We start from the raw sequence: 18,087 nt of genomic DNA on the forward strand, positions 1-18,087 counted from the left end.
CTCTCTGGCCCTCAACGTCAGGTGACGCGAGCCCCAGCCGGAAGTGAAGGAAAAAGCGCCTCAGCCCGCGGCGCCTGCGCAGAAGGGTCTAGACGCTGTGAAGCAGGAGGCACTTGGGATCGTCCGCAGGATTGGGACTGCTACAGAGGCCGCCACGGAGCCCGCCGGAGCCACCGTTCCTACTGCTGCTGCTGCCGCTGCCCGAGTCGGAACTGTCGGGCCGCAGCCGCCGGCAATGCCGCGAAGGAAGGTGAGAGGAACGGGACAGAAGGGATGGCGGGTGTCTAAGGGCAGTCGATTGAGCAACGTGACGCAGTTGGCCACGCCTCACAGTGGTTGGGTTCCAACTTCCCGCTCCCCCGAACCTAGCTCAGCAGCCTTCTCTTCTGTCCATACCCAACAGAAAAATGTGGGCCCAATCCTGGCCTCGGCCTATGCTTGCAACTATTCCCGCCCTCTGCTTGCCTGGCTCGGAGGCGTTCTTCTCGTTAATTGGTCGCTGGAACACCTAGAAGCGTATTGATTGGCTGGTGGCACCGCCCATTTGGGTCCAACGGTCACCTCCCCGCGTGCGGGGGCGGTGTCGGGGCCGGGCCCTACGGCTCTGCGACTGGCTGTGGAGAACGATCCCTCCTCTCTTGATTGGCTAGGCTTGGCAGTCTGTCCCGTGGGGGCGCGGTGTAGCAGTAGCGCCATTGGGTGGCACGAATCCCCGCCCTTCCGGCCGGTGATGCTGATAGGTGCATAGGCGGGGTTTTGGAGCATCCTTCCTTTCCAGGCGGGGGGCACAACAAAGCAGAGGACTGGGTGGTTGGGAACCAGCGCCCACTCCCTAGGGATCCCACTCAGGCCTGTTGCATCTAAGCTGTAATTTTTCCTTATTTGCCCAATTGGACAGCGGACAGAAAATGCGTTCCAAAAGGCTAAAACTTTCCAGAGCTAGATAGGATTTGTAAGGTCACCTAGGGACACCCCCATTCCTTTTCTTTGCAGCTGAACAAACAGAGATGTAATGGAGTGCCCCAAGCCATTCCCATTAGGCAATAATGGAGCCAGGACTGCAAAGCAAATCTAATTCGATTCAACACATGTTTATTAACTACTCGCTACTGTGCTAGTTGCTGGAGATTCACGAATTAATTAGACACGATCCCTGGCTTAAGAAGATCACAGTCAGATGGGGAAAACAGACATATAAATAACTAGAAGGAGCTAGTAAATTCTCTACTCCGGGGTATATGCTAAGTATTGTGGGAGGGAAGTCAGGGAGCAATTAAGTCTGCTGTGGAGTAAGATGGGGAGTAGATGGTGAAAGCTAGAGAGGAGAGCTGAATTCCAGAGTCAGACCAGGAGGGAATGGACAGGGATTCGAGTATCTGGGTAATGGACTAGACGACCTTTAAGACTCCCTCTTCATCCTGTGGAATTTCTATGACTGGAGCCTCTGCTCTTTTCTGGGCAGATTACGCTTGAAATATTTGGAAAGCTGTGTGGTATTCTTGCTCATTTCTGCAGAAATCTTTCTTTTCACAGAGGTGTTCAAACATTTGTACCTTTTGTTTTCTCCTAAAATGGCCTACACTCATAGGTAGTATTTATGTTAAGGCTCACCAAATGCTGGAATAGTACTGGTGCCTTGGAATAGGTCCATAGTCCCTTTTCTGCAGTTCCCAAATACAAAGAGCTTTTGAAAATTTAAGTGTTTTTAGTAACTTATTTGGTTGGCAAAACCTGTCTTAAACTATCCTGAGCCTACTTACAGTTTCTGTGTGTCTCATTGGGTGATTGTTTATATATTCTGCTGTAGAAATATTAATGTGTTTGATGATGTGTGTTTCTTGCGGGATATATGCAAAATGTTCCCTTTCCAAAAAGTTACGAATTTCAGACACAACTGGCCCTAAGGGTTTTGAATTTAAAAAAAAACGAGGGGGTTTCTAGCTTGAAGTTTTGTAGGGTTTTCTAAGCAAATACTCTTCCCCTTTCTGGCTTAGGGAAGGGTATAGTGTTAATGTTCAATCGTTAAAAGTTGTCTGTATGACTAGTCATGCTTCAGGAAGCTAATAATTGACAAATAATTATTAATTGAAGAGATGATAAAAATCTCTGTTCTTAAAAATCTACAAGTCTTCATGTGCAAGCTACTTTTTTTTTTTTTTTTTTTAAAGCACATTTGGTACATGTGGAGAAACTTCATGGGTAGATAACATAAGAAAGAAGAATTTTAGTCTTCTTCTTTAAGTTCTCTTGGGATCAGAGTTGTGGATCATGGTATTTAGAAATAGTATATGGTTTAAAAAAACATGATGGCCTTTCGTGGAGACTTTGAACAAAAACTACTCTAAAGTTAAAAGGAGACTAGCACTGATATTTTTCCTACCACCATGGACTTTAAGTGCCTAGTACTGTCGGCCAGACCATTTTGAATTGGTACTTTTATTTCCAGTTTGTAGTGCTGACCGATAAATGGCCTTGTGTCAGAATTAGTGTTAATGAAGTAAGAATGCTCTCTTTCATTCATTTAAGAAAAGTGCATTATTTGTAGGTTGTTCCGTTTAAATGCCTTAAGTAAAGGGAATTTGGCGATGGAATCCTTCCTTCGTGTTTTCGGGATCATGGTTCATTTTATTTCCAGTGTTAACACAAACCCACAGAATAATTGCTTCTGTGCTAATGTCTGGATCTATGGTGTTACAGAGGAATGCAGGCAGTAGTTCAGATGGAACCGAAGATTCCGATTTTTCTACAGATCTCGAGCACACAGACAGTTCAGAGAGTGATGGCACATCCCGGCGATCTGCCCGAGTTACTCGCTCTTCAGCCCGGCTGAGCCAGAGTTCCCAAGGTATAAGAATTCATTCTTCCTGACCATACCTCACAGCCTGCTCACTGGTCATCATATTATTGTGTTAATATGGAAACTGGTCCATTGGCGTGGTGTAGGTGACAGAATCTGGTAAAATGCAGAGTGAATGACTGCAGAAGTATCATGTCTTTAAAAATTGGTTCTATTGGGGGTATTGTCTAATCTGTAGACCCAAAGGAACTATGTCTGATGTAATGGCTATGTGACACATGGATGTCTTAAGTCGCTTCACTTTTTTTTGGACTACAGCTTTTCCATCAGTAAAATGGGAATGCCGTCTCTTCACTTCCTGTTGGAATGGTTTAGACTTAGGGCCTTAGAATAGTCTCTTGAACTTGTTTTTTGAGGAGGTTCAGTACTTCTCCATACTTCCAAAACTTACATTTAATTCTGTAATGTAGTCAGACACAATTATTAGATATAATTAGTTACACCCAACTGTCAGTTGTTAAATACCTAGAATTTCGCTTTGGTTGTACAGAATGGAAAATCTCTGTGTTGGAAGGTAGTTTGAAGGCTCTCTTGTGCAATTGAGTTGTCTCGGCTTAGATTTGGAGGGTACCCCTGAATCCCTCCTGGTTCTGCTCTGGGATTCTCTGGGGAGGGAAGAAGGTTGCAGTTAATGCACAAAGCTGGTAATCAATAGGTGATAACAGATTAAGGGGAAGGGGGGAAACTGTAATAGGCTTCAAGCACTTAAATAGTACCCATTTGGTCACTGCTTCATGAGCACATTGCAAAATAGAGAAAAAACGGTTTTTCAAGCAAGAAAACGGGAACATTCTCCACAGGTGTTCTTTATTTTATTTTTGAATTTAACGTTTCAGTTGAAGTCACGCTGTTGTCTCTTGAATCTCAGTTTGTGTTTATTTTTTGAGCACAGTGGGAATAGCGATAAATGACTGCTGTAATTCAGATACTATGCTGTGTACTGGAATGCCGTGATAGAAAAATCAGAGTTCCTGCCCGTAAGGTGCTCACAGTTTAGTGCAAGATACAGAAATGTCAGTCGATCATGGTCGTGCATTGTGGTAAGGGCTCTGAGAGGTTGGCATAGCATATTTTGGAAGCTCAGAGATGGGGCCGGCAATTTGAGACAGGTCTCCAAGGTGTATCCTAAAAGATCTAATAGGACTTTACAAGTTGAAAGATGGGAAAATGTTATTCTAGGCAGAGGAAACTATATGCAAAGGAAGGGTTATAATATTCTTATAATATTCTAATTGGTCATTGCCCCAGACACCTAAAAGTTGTAAATATTCAAAACAGCTAGGAAATACCTGGGCCCTGGGTCTCTTCCTAGTTGTTATACATCATAACTGGAGACTTGCACAACTCCCAGGGGCATTGTTCACAATGTAGTCTATGTAAGGTGGCCTTCTCAAAAGCAAAATGTAGGCTCTGTTATAAATTGAGCCTTCTCAAGGTATGCAAGCTGATAGCCTAGCTCTGTGTAGAATTCTTTTACTGAAAAGCTTGAGAATTTTAGTTTTGTTCTTAAGAGAACCTGTGAGATTTACATATTACCTTAAAGATCTTTTGTCATCTAAAATATGGTTTAATCTCAGCTTTGAATCTTTCTCTAGTTTTTTTTTTTTTTTAAGATTTTATTTATTTATCTTGACAGAGAAAGACACAGCGAGAGAGGGAACACAAGCAGTGGGAATGGTAGAGTGAGAAGCAGGCTCTCCACTGAGCAGGGAGCCTGACGCGGTGCTCAATCCCAGGACCCTGGGATCATGACCTGAGCTGAAGGCAGACGTTTAACAACTGAGCCACCCAGGCACCCCTCTCTAGTTCTTTTTAAAGTATCATCAAATTAGAGATGTAACGAGGCTGCCAGATGCTTCAGAATAGGTTTCGGTATCTTAAAAAATTCCAAAACCATGTTCTTGGCCTCACTTTTTGTAAACCTATTATAACTTTGCTTCAGAGTATCAGCATGATCAGGAAGAACACAAGAGATCCCTAAAGAAAGGAAATATTTGTATATTGTTATACCTTTAGTAGTAAATAAAATATGTGTTTTTTGGTGGGTTGGACTAAGGGAAGAAAGAGAGGATGCAGCTAACATTTAGAAAGCACTAGACTAGGTACCAGGGATCATATTCAATGAAATTTATATGAAGTATCTCACTTCTTACAGTAAACATGAGGAACGTGCAGCTAGTGTTTTACCTTTTTTATAGATCAGGGAAAAGGCTTGAAGAGGTGAACTTGCCCAAGATGCTATAGCTAGGCGGTATGGTAGAGTGGCATGGAATGGGAATCAGTCTTGATTCCAGAATCTAAACTGTTAATTCTATACTGTATTGCACCTCTACTTCTGATCTAGGTTCTTTAGCTTATACTTTATTTAATAGAATAGATATGTTAACTATTTGTTAGATTTTTGTGAAGTATGAAGAGGAGGGCATGCATGCTAATAAATCATATGGATAAGAAATAAAACAAATTTTCTTCTTTTCTCTTTAATATTATCTTTAATATTGGGGATCAGATTCCAGTCCTGTTCGAAATTTGCAATCTTTTGGCACTGAGGAGCCTGCTTATTCTACCAGAAGAGTGACCCGTAGTCAGCAGCAGCCTACCCCGGTGACTCCGAAAAAATACCCTCTTCGGCAGACTCGTTCGTCTGGCTCAGAAACTGAGCAAGTGGTTGACTTTTCAGATAGAGGTGAGTGAATATAGGATCATTTGGTCAATTACAGAGAGGATCTCATCAATTCCCTCTTAAGGAAGGCTTGAGGCCACTGCAGATAGATGCCCACGACTGACAATATTCAGCTAGGTAAATGATGTTTGCCTGATTCCTTTCTTGAATGTGTTGCTGAGGACAGTTCTGTACTAGAGTACTCTTAAAGTCTAGAGTAACACATAAATTAGATGGAACCCATAATAGGCAAAAGGGACTGGAGACCTTTTACCCATAGATGAAGAAAGCTTGCACCAGATTTTCCTATAGTCATGCTTGTCAGTCCACTTACCCCTAAATTTCTGAGGAGGAGTGACCTTGGAAATGGGGGTTGTGAGCTGTTGAGATTGTGATTCACCAGCCCAAATCAGATGCCTTAGAGCACGGGTTATAGACTAGGGCACCCAGCCTGCCAACATGCTCTGTTGGTTTGCTTGCATAGTGTTTACCTTTTTTTATTTTTATTTTTAAAGATTCATTTATTTATTTTATAGAGAGAGAGTGGGGAAGCAGAGGGGGAGGGAGAGTGACAAGCAGACTCGCCAGGCTTGATCTCAGGATTCCCAAGGTCACAACCTGTGTTGAAACTAAGAGACACTTTTAACTGACTGTGCCACTCAGGTGCCCCAGTGTTTACATGTTTAAAAGTTTGTTGCCAGTATTTGGAAATACAGAATTTCATACAAAATGAAGAAAACCTGGGTTACTAGTTTCTTTTAAAAACTGGAAAGCTCTGGGATGCCTGGGTGGCTCAGTAGGTTAAAGCCTCTGCCTTCAGCTCAGGTCATGATCCCAGGTTCCTGGGATCGAGCCCCACATCGGGCTCTCCGCTCAGCAGGGAAGCCTGCTTCCTCCTCTCTCTATACCTACTTGTTATCTTTGTCAAATAAATAAATAAAATCTTAAAAAACAAAACAAAACAAATAAATCCTGGAAAGCTCTGAGAACATGAGGTGGTCATTCACTCACTGTATTGACTGAATTGGAAGAGTAGTTGTTTTCTTCTTCTTTTTTTTTTTTTTAAGGTTTTATTTATTTATTTGACAGAGAGAGACACAGCGAGAGAGGGAACACAAGCAAGGGGAGTGGGAGAGAGAGAAGCAGCCTTCCCACTAAGCAGGGAGCCTGATGTGGGGCTCGATCTCAGGACCCTGGGATCATGACCTGAGCCAAAGGCAGACGCTTAATGACTGAGCCACCCAGGTGCCCCAGTAGTTGTCTTGAGGTGGACAGTCAGCTCTCGATTTGGCCTTGCTCAGCCCTTGTACGAATTTGGCATACAACCCATGATTTATAATCTGAATTGTTAGATTACTAACAGGTTAGCTTGGGAGTCAAGTTCATTCACACACTCACACCAAGTATATCATCCAGAAGGACACCCATTTTTATTAATCTTCCATTCTGTGTGTTTCCTGGAAGGAAAGTTAGATGGTCATTTTATTTTAAAGATTTTATTCATTTATTTGAGGGGGGGAGGGAGAGACCACACAAGTGTTAGTGAGGGGCAGAGGGAGAGGGGGAAGTGGACTCGTTCCTGAGCAGGGAGCCCGAAGTGGGGCTCAACCCCAGACCCCTGGGATCATGACCTGAACCAAAGGCAGACACTTAACCAACTGAGCCACCCAGGCACCCTATGGATGGTTATTTTATTTTATTCTATTATTATTTTTTTTTAAAAGATTTTATTTATTTATTTGACAGACAGAGATCACAAGTTAGCAGAGAGACAGGCAGAGAGAGAGGAAGGGAAACAGGCTCCCAGCCAAGCAGAGAGCCCGATGCAGGCTCAGGATCCCAGGATCAAGGGATCATGACCTGAGCCAAAGGCAGAGGCTATATTTAACCCACTGAGCCACCCAGGCACCCCTGGATGTTCATTTTATTTTATTATTATTATTTTTTAAATATTTTATTTATTTGACAGAGATCACAAGTAGGCAGAGAAGCAGGCAGAGAGAGAGGAAGAAGCAGGCTCCCTGCTGAGCAAAGAGCCCCATTCAGGGCTCGATCCCAGGACCCTAAGATCATGACCTGAGCCAAAGGCAGAGGCTTAACCCACGGAGCCACCCAGGTGCCCCATGGATGGTCATTTTATTTTTTATATATATATATTTTAAGATTTTATATATTATTTGACAGATACAGATCACAAGTAGACAGAGAGGCAGGCAGAGAGGAGGAAGCAGGCTCCCTACTGAGCAGAGAGCTCAATGCGGAGCTGGATCCTAGGACCCTGGGATCATGACCTAGGCCGAAGGCAGAGGCTTTAACCCACTAAGCCACCCAGGCGCCCTGGATGGTCATTTTATTTTATTTTATTTTATTTTTTTTTAAAGATTTTATTTATTTATTTGACAGAGAGAAATCACAAGTAGATGGAGAGGCAGGCAGAGAGAGAGAGGGAAGCAGGCCCCCTGCCAAGCAGAGAGCCCGACGCGGGACTTGATCCCAGGACCCTAAGATCATGACCTGAGCCGAAGGCAGCGGCTTAACCCACTGAGCCACCCAGGCGCCCCCCTGGATGGTCATTTTAAAGAAAGATTTCTTCTGTCCAGTTTTGATTACCCATGATGGGGGGCTTATGAGAAACACAGATAAGTGAAATGTACTAGGATAAATCCCAAACTGAATTTTACTCAGAATGTAAAGTCACACAAAGTAATTGTTAGTTTCTTTTCATTTTCCTTGTAGCTTTACAGCAGATAAGTGACTAAAAGTCACTGGTTAAATGATAGAGGATCTGAGAAGCCCATAAACTCTTCCAAATAGTAAACCTCTAAATAAAAGAACCCCACTTATGAGCTTCTACCAATTGCTTTTGCTTTAGAAACTAAAAATACAGCTGATCATGATGAGTCTCCACCTCGAACTCCAACTGGAAATGCCCCTTCTTCTGAGTCTGATATAGACATCTCTAGCCCCAACGTGTCTCATGATGAGAGCATTGCCAAGGACATGTCCCTGAAGGACTCAGGCAGCGATCTCTCTCATCGCCCCAAGCGCCGTCGCTTCCACGAAAGCTACAATTTCAATATGAAGTGTCCTACTCCAGGCTGTAACTCTCTAGGTGAGTGTGACTGGCTTCATAACACCTGTGTTCCATGGTTCTCGCCCTCTGGAATTAGGATCATGAGGAGATGTTCTGTGTTCTCCTGTGATTTAGCTTCTTGGCTTCTTCGGTGGCGCTGAGAGCATCACTGAGTTGCCCACTCGAGTAGAGAGTATTTTTGCTTCTTGGTTGCAAGGACAAGAAGTGTGATGCACCAATCAGTTTCCTGCGAGTTTCTCCCTGCGATAAGATTCCTCCTTTTTCCTGCAGATACAAAACGGAAGACCGTTGTCTCTAAATGGCTCATTGTGTGGTGCACAGTTCGTGCTTCATGAGGAGTGTAACTAATGCAAAGTACTGCTTGTGTGGCCAGAGCTGCTAAGAAAATGAGAAAAACAGAGTTCTTATTGCGTGGTCGTGAACGTAAAAGGGCGCAGATAAGATGCTGGACTTTTGTGACTTCAGTGGTTTTAGGCTTTGTATACTTGATAAGTATAAACCGGACAAGTATCTCTTCTCAGATAGAAGAATATCTCAGTGTTTTCTTACGACCTTTACCTCTACTGGCAGATTCTTATAATTGTTTAAACCAGTGGTCCTTAAGGCAAGCTTCTGTGCAGACGTTGGGATTAAGCTTTCGTTTAGAGCTAGAAGGTGCTCATGGAGATTACAGACTTTTCTCCACTGGGTCTACCTCTCAAATTGGTGAACTTTTCAGCAGGGCTATCAGGTTCCCAAAAAAGGTAGAACAGAGTAAGCTGTTGCTTTACAGGCCCACAGTATGTTTTCCCTAGCATTTAATGTATTTGGATCTTTTCCTGGTCTTAGGACCAGTATCTCTGATAATCTCAACTCCTCAGAATGCCTAGAGCATAAGTTCCCCTGAACATCACACCAGTCATCACTTGAAGAAGCTAATCATTTTAGCCTAAATGAGTTTTCTTGGGTAAATGGTGGAAAAACTAAGCATAGACATCATCATGTAAACACTGGTATTTGAGTGCTAGCTAATGCTTCAAGAGGGTGAGGGGATCTACTCGCCAGATGGCAGAGAGACTCAGGCCCTACTTGTCACTCTCCCTGCTTCCCTAAATTGTTACTTTCATGTGCTCTGTTTGCCACATGCCAGACACTGTTTTAGGTTCTGGGGGTGTAGCTGGGAACATGTCCAAGTTTCTACCCTCTGGAGCTTATAGTCTTAACTGGGGAAGGCAAACCAGGTGGATATGTAATACGTCAACTAGAGATATTTCCTTGAAGGAAGATTAGGGAGTGCTGAGAGGGTAAGGTATTGTGCATATATACAACCACACAGACACACACACACACACACACACACACACACACACACTCATTCACTCTCACACAGCCAAGTGCTAAGGCTGTGGGGCAAGAGAATGTTTAAGCAGTTTGAGACACACTTACAGGCCAGTATACCTAGGGCAGAGCAACCAGAATGGGCACAAGGAGACGAGGTCAGAGTCGGGCCTAACTGTATGTTATTTATGCTCAGTACTTAACCCCCCTTAGTGGGGTAGATGAGAGGATAAATGTAAATCTGTTGCATCAGAGGAAAGTTTACTTTGACTTTCGGTGTTAATGTACTGGCAAAGTTTGAAAGGTACGAACCTGAGCTTCCAAAATTATTTTTGATAAGGGGGTACCTGGCTGGCTCAGTGGAGCCCGTGACTCTTCATCGTGGCATTGTAAGTTCAAGTCTCATGTTGGACATAGAGATTAGTTAAAAAAAAATTGCTGAAATTATTTTTGATCCTGTCCTACTCTTTTTCTGTTCAGCAAAATAACATCATTAATTTTTTAAAATAATTTTGGTATAAAAGTAGTCTGTGCTCGTGAAAACTTAAAACCCTGCAAGAGCCTTGAAATGCATAAAGGTTTCCTTCACTCATATCCCTGGATATAAAACTATTCTTGGTAGGTTTTTTTTGTTTTTTTTTTTAAAGATTTTATTTATTTGACAGAGCGAGAGGTATCTCAAGTAGGCAGAGAGGCAGGCAGAGAGATAGCGGCGGAAGCAAGGCTCCCTGCTGAGCAGAGAACCCAATTCAGGGCTTGATCCCAGGACCCTGAGATCATGATCTGAGCCAAAGGCAGAGGCTTAACCCATTGAGCCACCCAGGTGCCCCTCTTGTAGCTTTTTATGAATGCTTTCAGTAAGTTTGTGTGTACATGCGAGCACATACACATGTATATACACATATATTTCTATTTTGTTATCCACAAAAGGGAAAGTACGATGGTTTGGCATCTTGGATATTTTACCTTTCTCAGAGTTTCATCTGTTTAAAGAATACAAAGAGGGGCGCCTGGGTAGCTCAGTGGGTTAAAGCCTCTGCCTTTGGCTCAGGTCATGATCCCAGGGTGCTGGGATCGAGCCCCACAATGGGCTCTCTGCTCCGTGGGGAGCCTGCTTCCTCCTCTCTCTCTGCCTGCCTCTCTGTTTACTTGTGATCTCTGTCTGTCAAATAAATAAAGAAAATCTTTTTTAAAAAATATTAAAGAATACAGAGAATTTTATTATATTGATAGTTTATATAAATTTTTTACATTGTCCCGTATGGATTGATCTTGAGATTATTTCTCATTTTATTTATTTTGAATAATACTGTAGTGGATAGCCTTGTATGTGTGTATTTTTGTATCTTCCTAAGAAAACCTGTAGGAATAAATTTGTAGCAGTAGAACTGCTAGACTAATAGACTGGTTATCCTTTTTAACACTTTTGATATAGACACATTAGATCGGTTTCAGTTTATATATTCCAGAATAAGACATGACTTGAATAATTTACCCAGAAGTTATAGATGCATAATATCTTAGAAATACTTATAGAAGTATTTTTTTTAAGAAATATCTATAGAAAGAAGGCTTTCTGTAGTATCGATGCTTTACATTTTATACATGGTGTTTGATCACTGAGGGTAGTTTTTTCTGTGCAAGATAAATTGAATGGATCTCTAAAATCATATTTTTTAATAATACAGTCCTGGAGAAATGGCAGCCTGCATATCATATGTTAATTCCTCTCTCCCCCAGTACTTGGATTAATTTCATCCTGTAAAGCTTACTCCATAAATCATGTATGATTTTTTAAATGCCAATGTCTCTATTACCCAAAGGCTTTTTAAACCTTTTGGTTAAAGAGATGTGTAAAAAGGAAGTGACATTCAGTTCCCTGTGTGTTTCCCAAAGCCACATGAAAAATAGAAAAGTGAGATGACCCGTTAGATAAAATGAGCTTTTTGTATTGTTATTTACTAACATTGTCCACTCATAAGAGTGCCTTGTGCTAACTTCCCATTTATTTATTACAGTGTTAGATTAGTTTCAGGTATATAGTAGTGATTCGGCATTTCATATATGAACCAGTGCTCATCAACATAAGTGTACTCTTGATCCCCTCTATCTATTTTACCCCTTTCTCCCCTCCCTGCTTTGGCAGCTGCCAGTTTCCTATATTTAAGAGTCGGGTTTTGTTTTTTCTTTGCTTTTTCCTTTGTTTTGTTTCTTACATTCCACATGTGAGTGACATCATATGATATTTGTCTTTCTCTGACTGACTTATTTCACTTAGCATAATACCCTCTAGGTCCATCCGTATCACAAATGGCAAGATCTCATTCTTTTTTGTGGCCAAATAATCCACTGTGTGTGTGTGTGTGTGTGTGTGTGTGTGTAGAGAACACCTTTTTCTTTATCCGTTTGTCTATGAATAGACACCCGAGTTGCTTTTATATCTTGGCTATTGAAAATACTAACTGCCTATTTAAAAGTCTGATTACAGAAGAAGCCTGAATCTTTATAAATTTTTTTTAAGATTATTTATTTATTTATTTGACAGACAGAGATCACAAGTAGGCAGAGAGGCAGGCAGAGAGAGAGGAGGAAGCAGGCTCCCTGCTGAGCAGAGAGCCCGATGTGAGCCTCGATCCCAGGACCCTGGTATCATGACATGAGCCGAAGGCAGAGGCTTGAACCCACTGAGCCACCCAGGTGCCCAAGAAGCCTGAATCTTTAAACAAAATCAGTCCCCCGCCAAGAAAATAAATATATTTAATCTGGTTCAGAATTATCAAAATATGCTTATTTGTAGATTAGAGGAGTCCATTTTCTTTATTTTCCATAAGTTTCTTTTGATTATTGAGAACTCAGTTCAGATTGGATAGCATTGCATAATAGAAAAGAAGGAACACTTAGTATACATATAACTTGAAAATTTAGCATAGGAAAGTTAGATTTCACTGAAAGGAAATGTTCATTTTTTTTGTTCCTTTATTATAAATGTATGGCTTTATGACTTTTTTGGAATTTGAGAAATACATTATCAGAAGAACAGAAGGAACTACAGTTGATACTGAACATATACAAGTATGTTCAAAGATTGCCAGATCCATCCTGTGGAAGAAAAGAATTTATTATGGGTGCAAGTTATGGCCCGTCATTTACCTCTTTGGTGGATTCAATCTGTGATCAGATACATATTGGATAAAAAAGATACAGCAAAATAACATGGTTGATGTACAGAAAACTATCATTTGATGAGCTTAAATCTTTTATCTTGCGATTGAGTTTTTCCCTCTTTTAACAGGACATCTTACAGGAAAACACGAGAGACATTTCTCCATCTCAGGATGCCCGCTCTATCATAACCTCTCAGCAGATGAATGCAAGGTAATTGTAGTCATTACTTGACGTGTACTTACCCAGTGAGTGCTGTCGTAAGGTTTGCCAGGCACTTGGCTAAACCCTGGGGATCCAGTGTGAACAAAATAGGCAAAGTCCTTTTTCTTATATTCTAGTGGAGGAAACATAATAAAAATACAGTTAAAAAAAATAGTTAAATGTAAAAGAATTCTATGAGGTAATGAATGCTTTGAAGGGAATTAATAGGGAGATTATATATGGAATATTTGGAGTATCATCTTCTAGTGCCTTGATACTTTGCTTTGAAAATAGACTTCAGCGACTACCAGGCACCTTTTTCATTAGGAACTAATTTGCATAAATATGTGATCTCAATATTTATGATTTAGGTTCTCTTCTCATGAATCTGTGAAGACATTTTGCTCTTTAAAGTTTTTCAGAATTATTTTCCTATTTCTCTGTTTCCGTGGAATATTTTCCCTTTTTTGTTATTCTCAGTCATGCCTACTCTTGGCTAATTCTTGTTTTAAATTCTTGAGGACTATAGTCCTAAATAACCTTTGGAATTTGGGGTAATGGCTTTGGGGGAGAGCCCAGGATCCTCTTTTACATGTTCCTGTATGGGTTGCTGCTACCAAGGATGGAACTAATAATAGGGAAGCAAGAGTCGAAATGTTCTTAATTAAATTGTTTGCGTGGGTAGTATTTGGATAGGTTATCCAAGCTCATTGGATCAAAGTATTAACTGTCGTTCTTGTGGCTGTTATTTTCTGACAATGCCAAGGTCACAGATTTATTCCTGCCTGAGCCAGTTTCATCCTATGAAAAATTAGAATCCCTAGCCAACATTAGTTCTTTCTGAGTCAGGAATTTGGTTTCTTATTCACAACTAGACCACACTATGGGACATTTCTTGATGTGTTTACTCTTTCAGCAAAGTAGTGTACTTTGAATGCTTATATGGATTTTAAGGTTAATGAAAACATTCTTATTTTTCTTCATTCCAAATCTCTTGTGTAAGGAAGGTCATTTCTTTTGCTCCGTGTAAGAACGAGTGGTAGGTCTTCCCATTATCTTGCCATTTGCCTGAGACCTGATCAAGACAGGAACAGCTTGGCCAACATCTGCATCAGATGCCGACAAGGCACTAGGTCTTTCTTTCTCTGAAATGAACCATGATCTCTTTTTGAGAGTTGTCCTCTGCCTCTTGTCTTTAAGTATCATGATGGGATACTGTGGATAGTCTCACAGAGAAGTCTTCCTGAAGTACAACTTGTAAATTGTTGGCTTGTGGCAATGTGAACAAGTTAAGCAATTTATTTTTAAAAAAGAGGAAGAAAGAATTCAGTTTGGGGAAGAAAATTCTGAAAAAAAAGGAAAGCATTTCTTGAGTCTTTCCTTTGTTATGCTTTCTTCTTCACGGGAGCAGTGAGGCTCCACATAATCCATCTCTACTGCTGGAACCTGGTGGCTCTGGGGAATTTCTGAAAGATCTATATTTTTATTAACATTTAGAATCCCAAATGGAAAAATTAGACTAATTCCTGCATTTACTGAAAGCTCTGTAATTTTTAATTTACTTGCATATATGTGATTACCCTTGAGTTTCCTGGTAAATGTTTGCAGTCAAGGATATTGCCATTTTCATTCCGTTACAGATTGCCATGACTACATACCGTGACAGGTATCTGAGGATTCTCTGAATGAGATAAAAAGACTGCATTCAATGAGCTGACTTTCTCATGGGGGGAGGCAGAGCACATACAGATGAATAAGTAGAGAAGAATTTCATGCAGTAATAAATGCTGTGAGAAACAACAACAAAAAAAGATACAGAGTGGCTGTTTTGTGGGGTGATGGCTGTTTTGGGGGGGGTGATGGGTACGGCACTGCTTTTGTGCAGGTCCTTAAGGAAGACCTTCCAGAGGAGTTGGTGTTTGACCTGAGTCGTGGCTGAGGGCAAAGAGACTGTTGTGTCCTGATCTAGGAGAAGAGTTGTAGGTGGAAGGATGGGCAGGCACAAAGGCTGTGAGGTAGAGATCAGCTGCTGGGTTGGAGGGGCCAGAAGTAGGCCAGTGTGACTGGCGCATAATGGGAAATGAGGAAGGAGGATCCAGATCCCAAAAGACCTGTAGGCCTTGGCACAAGGAGTGTGTCTTTAATGTGATGATGGTGGGAAGCACTTGGAGGGCTTTTAGCAGAGGTGTAATATAATTTCTTAAATGCTTTTTAAAAATCACAACTGTTGTGTATGGAGAGTGGACTGGTTGGAGGCAAGAGTTTGATGCAGGCCAACTGGTTGGAAGGGTGCTCCAAGGCTCAGGCAGTGGCTGGTGGCCCAGACTAGCGTCATATCCTCGGAGATAGTAGGAGTTGATCGGATTCAGGATGTATCTCGGAAGCAGCCTGATCGACTTGCTGATGGATGTCATGAGGAGAGAGAAAGAGAAGCAGCAAGGACGACCTTCAAGTTTTTGACCTGATGAGTTGTTTAGAAAGTGTTACTGTCTGTCGACAGAGGGAATGTTTGGGAGTTGCAGATCTGTGGGAGAATACCAGTCATCGTGTTTTGGCCGTGCTGAGTTTTGGTGTGAAGCGGAACAGGCGGTTAGATGTGAGCCCTCACTTCCAGAAGGTGAAGCGGAAATTGTTGGGAGAGCTGATGTGGTTTGCCTTAAGAACGCATAACTGCCTCCAGTTTCCCTGGAGACTTGACCCTCCAGCTATCCACCTTTGCCTGTGCACATCTTCACCCCGTTCTTGCACTTGCTCACGGTTTTTTGTTTCTTACCCATTGTGCGGCGGGAAGGGTCCAGTCTCCGAGTCCCCAGACTTCATTAAAATCTTCGCCTTGTCACCACGTAGCCCCGAGGAGTGCACTTCTCTGATTCTCAGTTAGTGGCCGAGAAAGCAGACGGTGAAGCCTGCCTTCCTCATTCTTGGAGAGATGGTGATAATAAACGTGAAGACTCTTTGAAAGTAAAACCGCAGCGTGAATTCAGGGGATTTCCATGATATTCTTATTCTTTTACATAAACCTAGTCTTAGAAGCAGGTGGATTTATTGACGTTGTTGATGGTTGCAGGTGAGAGCACAGAGCCGGGATAAGCAGATAGAAGAGAGAACGCTGTCCCACAGGCAAGATGACAACAGGCACGCAACCAGGCACCAGGTACGGGCCTCGCTCAAGCTCCGGCCGCTCGCAGCCTGGGGGCCAAGTCTTGGCTCTCCTCGGCCCAGGAGCGGGCGTTAGGTCTCTCCAAGTCTCTTGTTCCCCGTGGTATTTCTGAGTAACTCGTCTTAACTCGCCTTCAGTTGTATACTCAGGAGCATATTTGCTTTCCAGATAGTAAAATTTCATGAAACGAGCACTTCTGCCTCATAAATGAAGAAATCGTGGTGTTTATGAAAATACTGGTTATCTATCGCACGCAATCCTAATGATTTCTGAGATGGCACTTGCTGCTCCATGTCGCATCTCCTTTTTAACCTTTTGTTACTTTCAAACCCCCTCGCTGTGCTGGCATGGTTCCAAGGTCGCCAGTGACTTGTGCTATTAGCATTTGACACGGGGATGGTGTCGTTTTTCTTCAACTTCTCTCTTGCCTTGGATTCCAAGATGCTGTTTGGCCCTAATCTTTCTGCTTCTCTGAATATTCCTGCTCATTGATGACGCTTAATTTCTTGTTCCTTCGTGACTGCCTTGGGTCTTTGCTCTTGCCGTTTTTCTGCCTAACTCTGTGCCAAGAAGGGATTGTATTTCTCCTTCAAGGCCTTCAATCCCTGTACTTCTCAGCTGTTGTAGAAATTCTTCTCAGACCTCCTACCATTGAGGCAGTTCTTCTATAGGTGTTCTGTTGTAATGTTCTCAGGATGCTGGTTTAGCCCTTGTCTTCATCTTATATATACGTAGCTCATCATGCGGTGTCTGTTTTTGTGGTTAGATTATAGGTAGCTAGCAGAGGAAGCCTGGTGAGGAGGGAGAGGTTGGGATTTGGAGCGAAACAGATCTGGATTTGAATACTGTGATTCTGTGATACTAGCTGTGTGGTCTAGGACAGGTCAGCTACCCTCCTTTAACTTTATTTCCTTGTTCATAACAAGGAGTGAATAATAACTACGTAGTATGGTAGTCACCCACAAAATCCCCTTCCCTGGTACTTGGCAGGTAATAAGCTTGCCGTAAGTTGTAGCTGCTCTTATTTTCATGGTCTATCTGGGCTTCTAGTCTGACTCAGTTTAAAAGTCTTATTCATTCTTGTATCAGTGCTTGGAAAACAGTAAACATTCAAGAAATGCTTATTGAATTGACACACCTTTATTTTATTCCTGCCCCTTTGGTGGTGACATCCCTCCTTAATTTATGTTCTGTTTGGTTTAATACTAAAATAAGTACATTCCTGAAGCCATATTAACTGACTGTAACCGTGGTGGCCCGGGAACCCAGTTTGGGATTTTAAAATCGCCATAGTACACGGGGTGGCTGTCACACATTGGGCATGTTTTCCTTCCCTGACCAGGTTGTGGTTTGTCTTGTGTTGTTACTTTTCATCTTGAAACTGAATGACATAATGCATTTTCCAGGTAGCTTTTCAGTGTCCTCTTCTTGCCTTTCAGGCACCAACAGAGAGGCAGCTGCGATATAAGGAAAAGGTGGCTGAACTCAGGAAGAAAAGGAATTCTGGGCTGAGCAAAGAGCAGAAAGAGAAATACATGGTGAGAAAAAGTTAAATAGTTAAGACGAATTCTTGCATTCGCATTTGATTGCTTTTGGTTTCTAAGCCCTGCCTTTGAGAATACCCTGGAAGG

At 42.1% G+C, this 18,087-nt stretch overlaps 1 protein-coding gene across 3 annotated transcripts in view; it reads left to right on the plus strand.

The window, feature by feature from the left end:
• Positions 1–73: 73 nt before the first annotated feature.
• KAT7 (lysine acetyltransferase 7) overlaps positions 74–18,087 on the plus strand; it is a 33,393-nt gene continuing 15,379 nt past the window's right edge. The window contains exons 1-7 of one of the 3 annotated variants that reach the window (XM_004764793.3): positions 74–250; positions 2,698–2,845; positions 5,367–5,543; positions 8,392–8,631; positions 13,223–13,305; positions 16,364–16,450; positions 17,896–17,994. In XM_004764793.3, the coding sequence (XP_004764850.1) occupies positions 236–250; positions 2,698–2,845; positions 5,367–5,543; positions 8,392–8,631; positions 13,223–13,305; positions 16,364–16,450; positions 17,896–17,994 (849 nt within the window). In that variant the 5' untranslated portion in view covers positions 74–235. The remainder of the gene's footprint in view (positions 251–2,697; positions 2,846–5,366; positions 5,544–8,391; positions 8,632–13,222; positions 13,306–16,363; positions 16,451–17,895; positions 17,995–18,087) is intronic. The other 2 variants (XM_004764794.3, XM_045070227.1) reach the window with 2 other exon arrangements.

The sequence above is a fragment of the Mustela putorius genome, unplaced genomic scaffold (assembly GCF_011764305.1).
Source record: "Mustela putorius furo isolate JIRA1106 unplaced genomic scaffold, ASM1176430v1.1 tig00003962_pilon_pilon_pilon, whole genome shotgun sequence".
NCBI classification, from domain to species: Eukaryota; Metazoa; Chordata; class Mammalia; order Carnivora; family Mustelidae; genus Mustela; species Mustela putorius.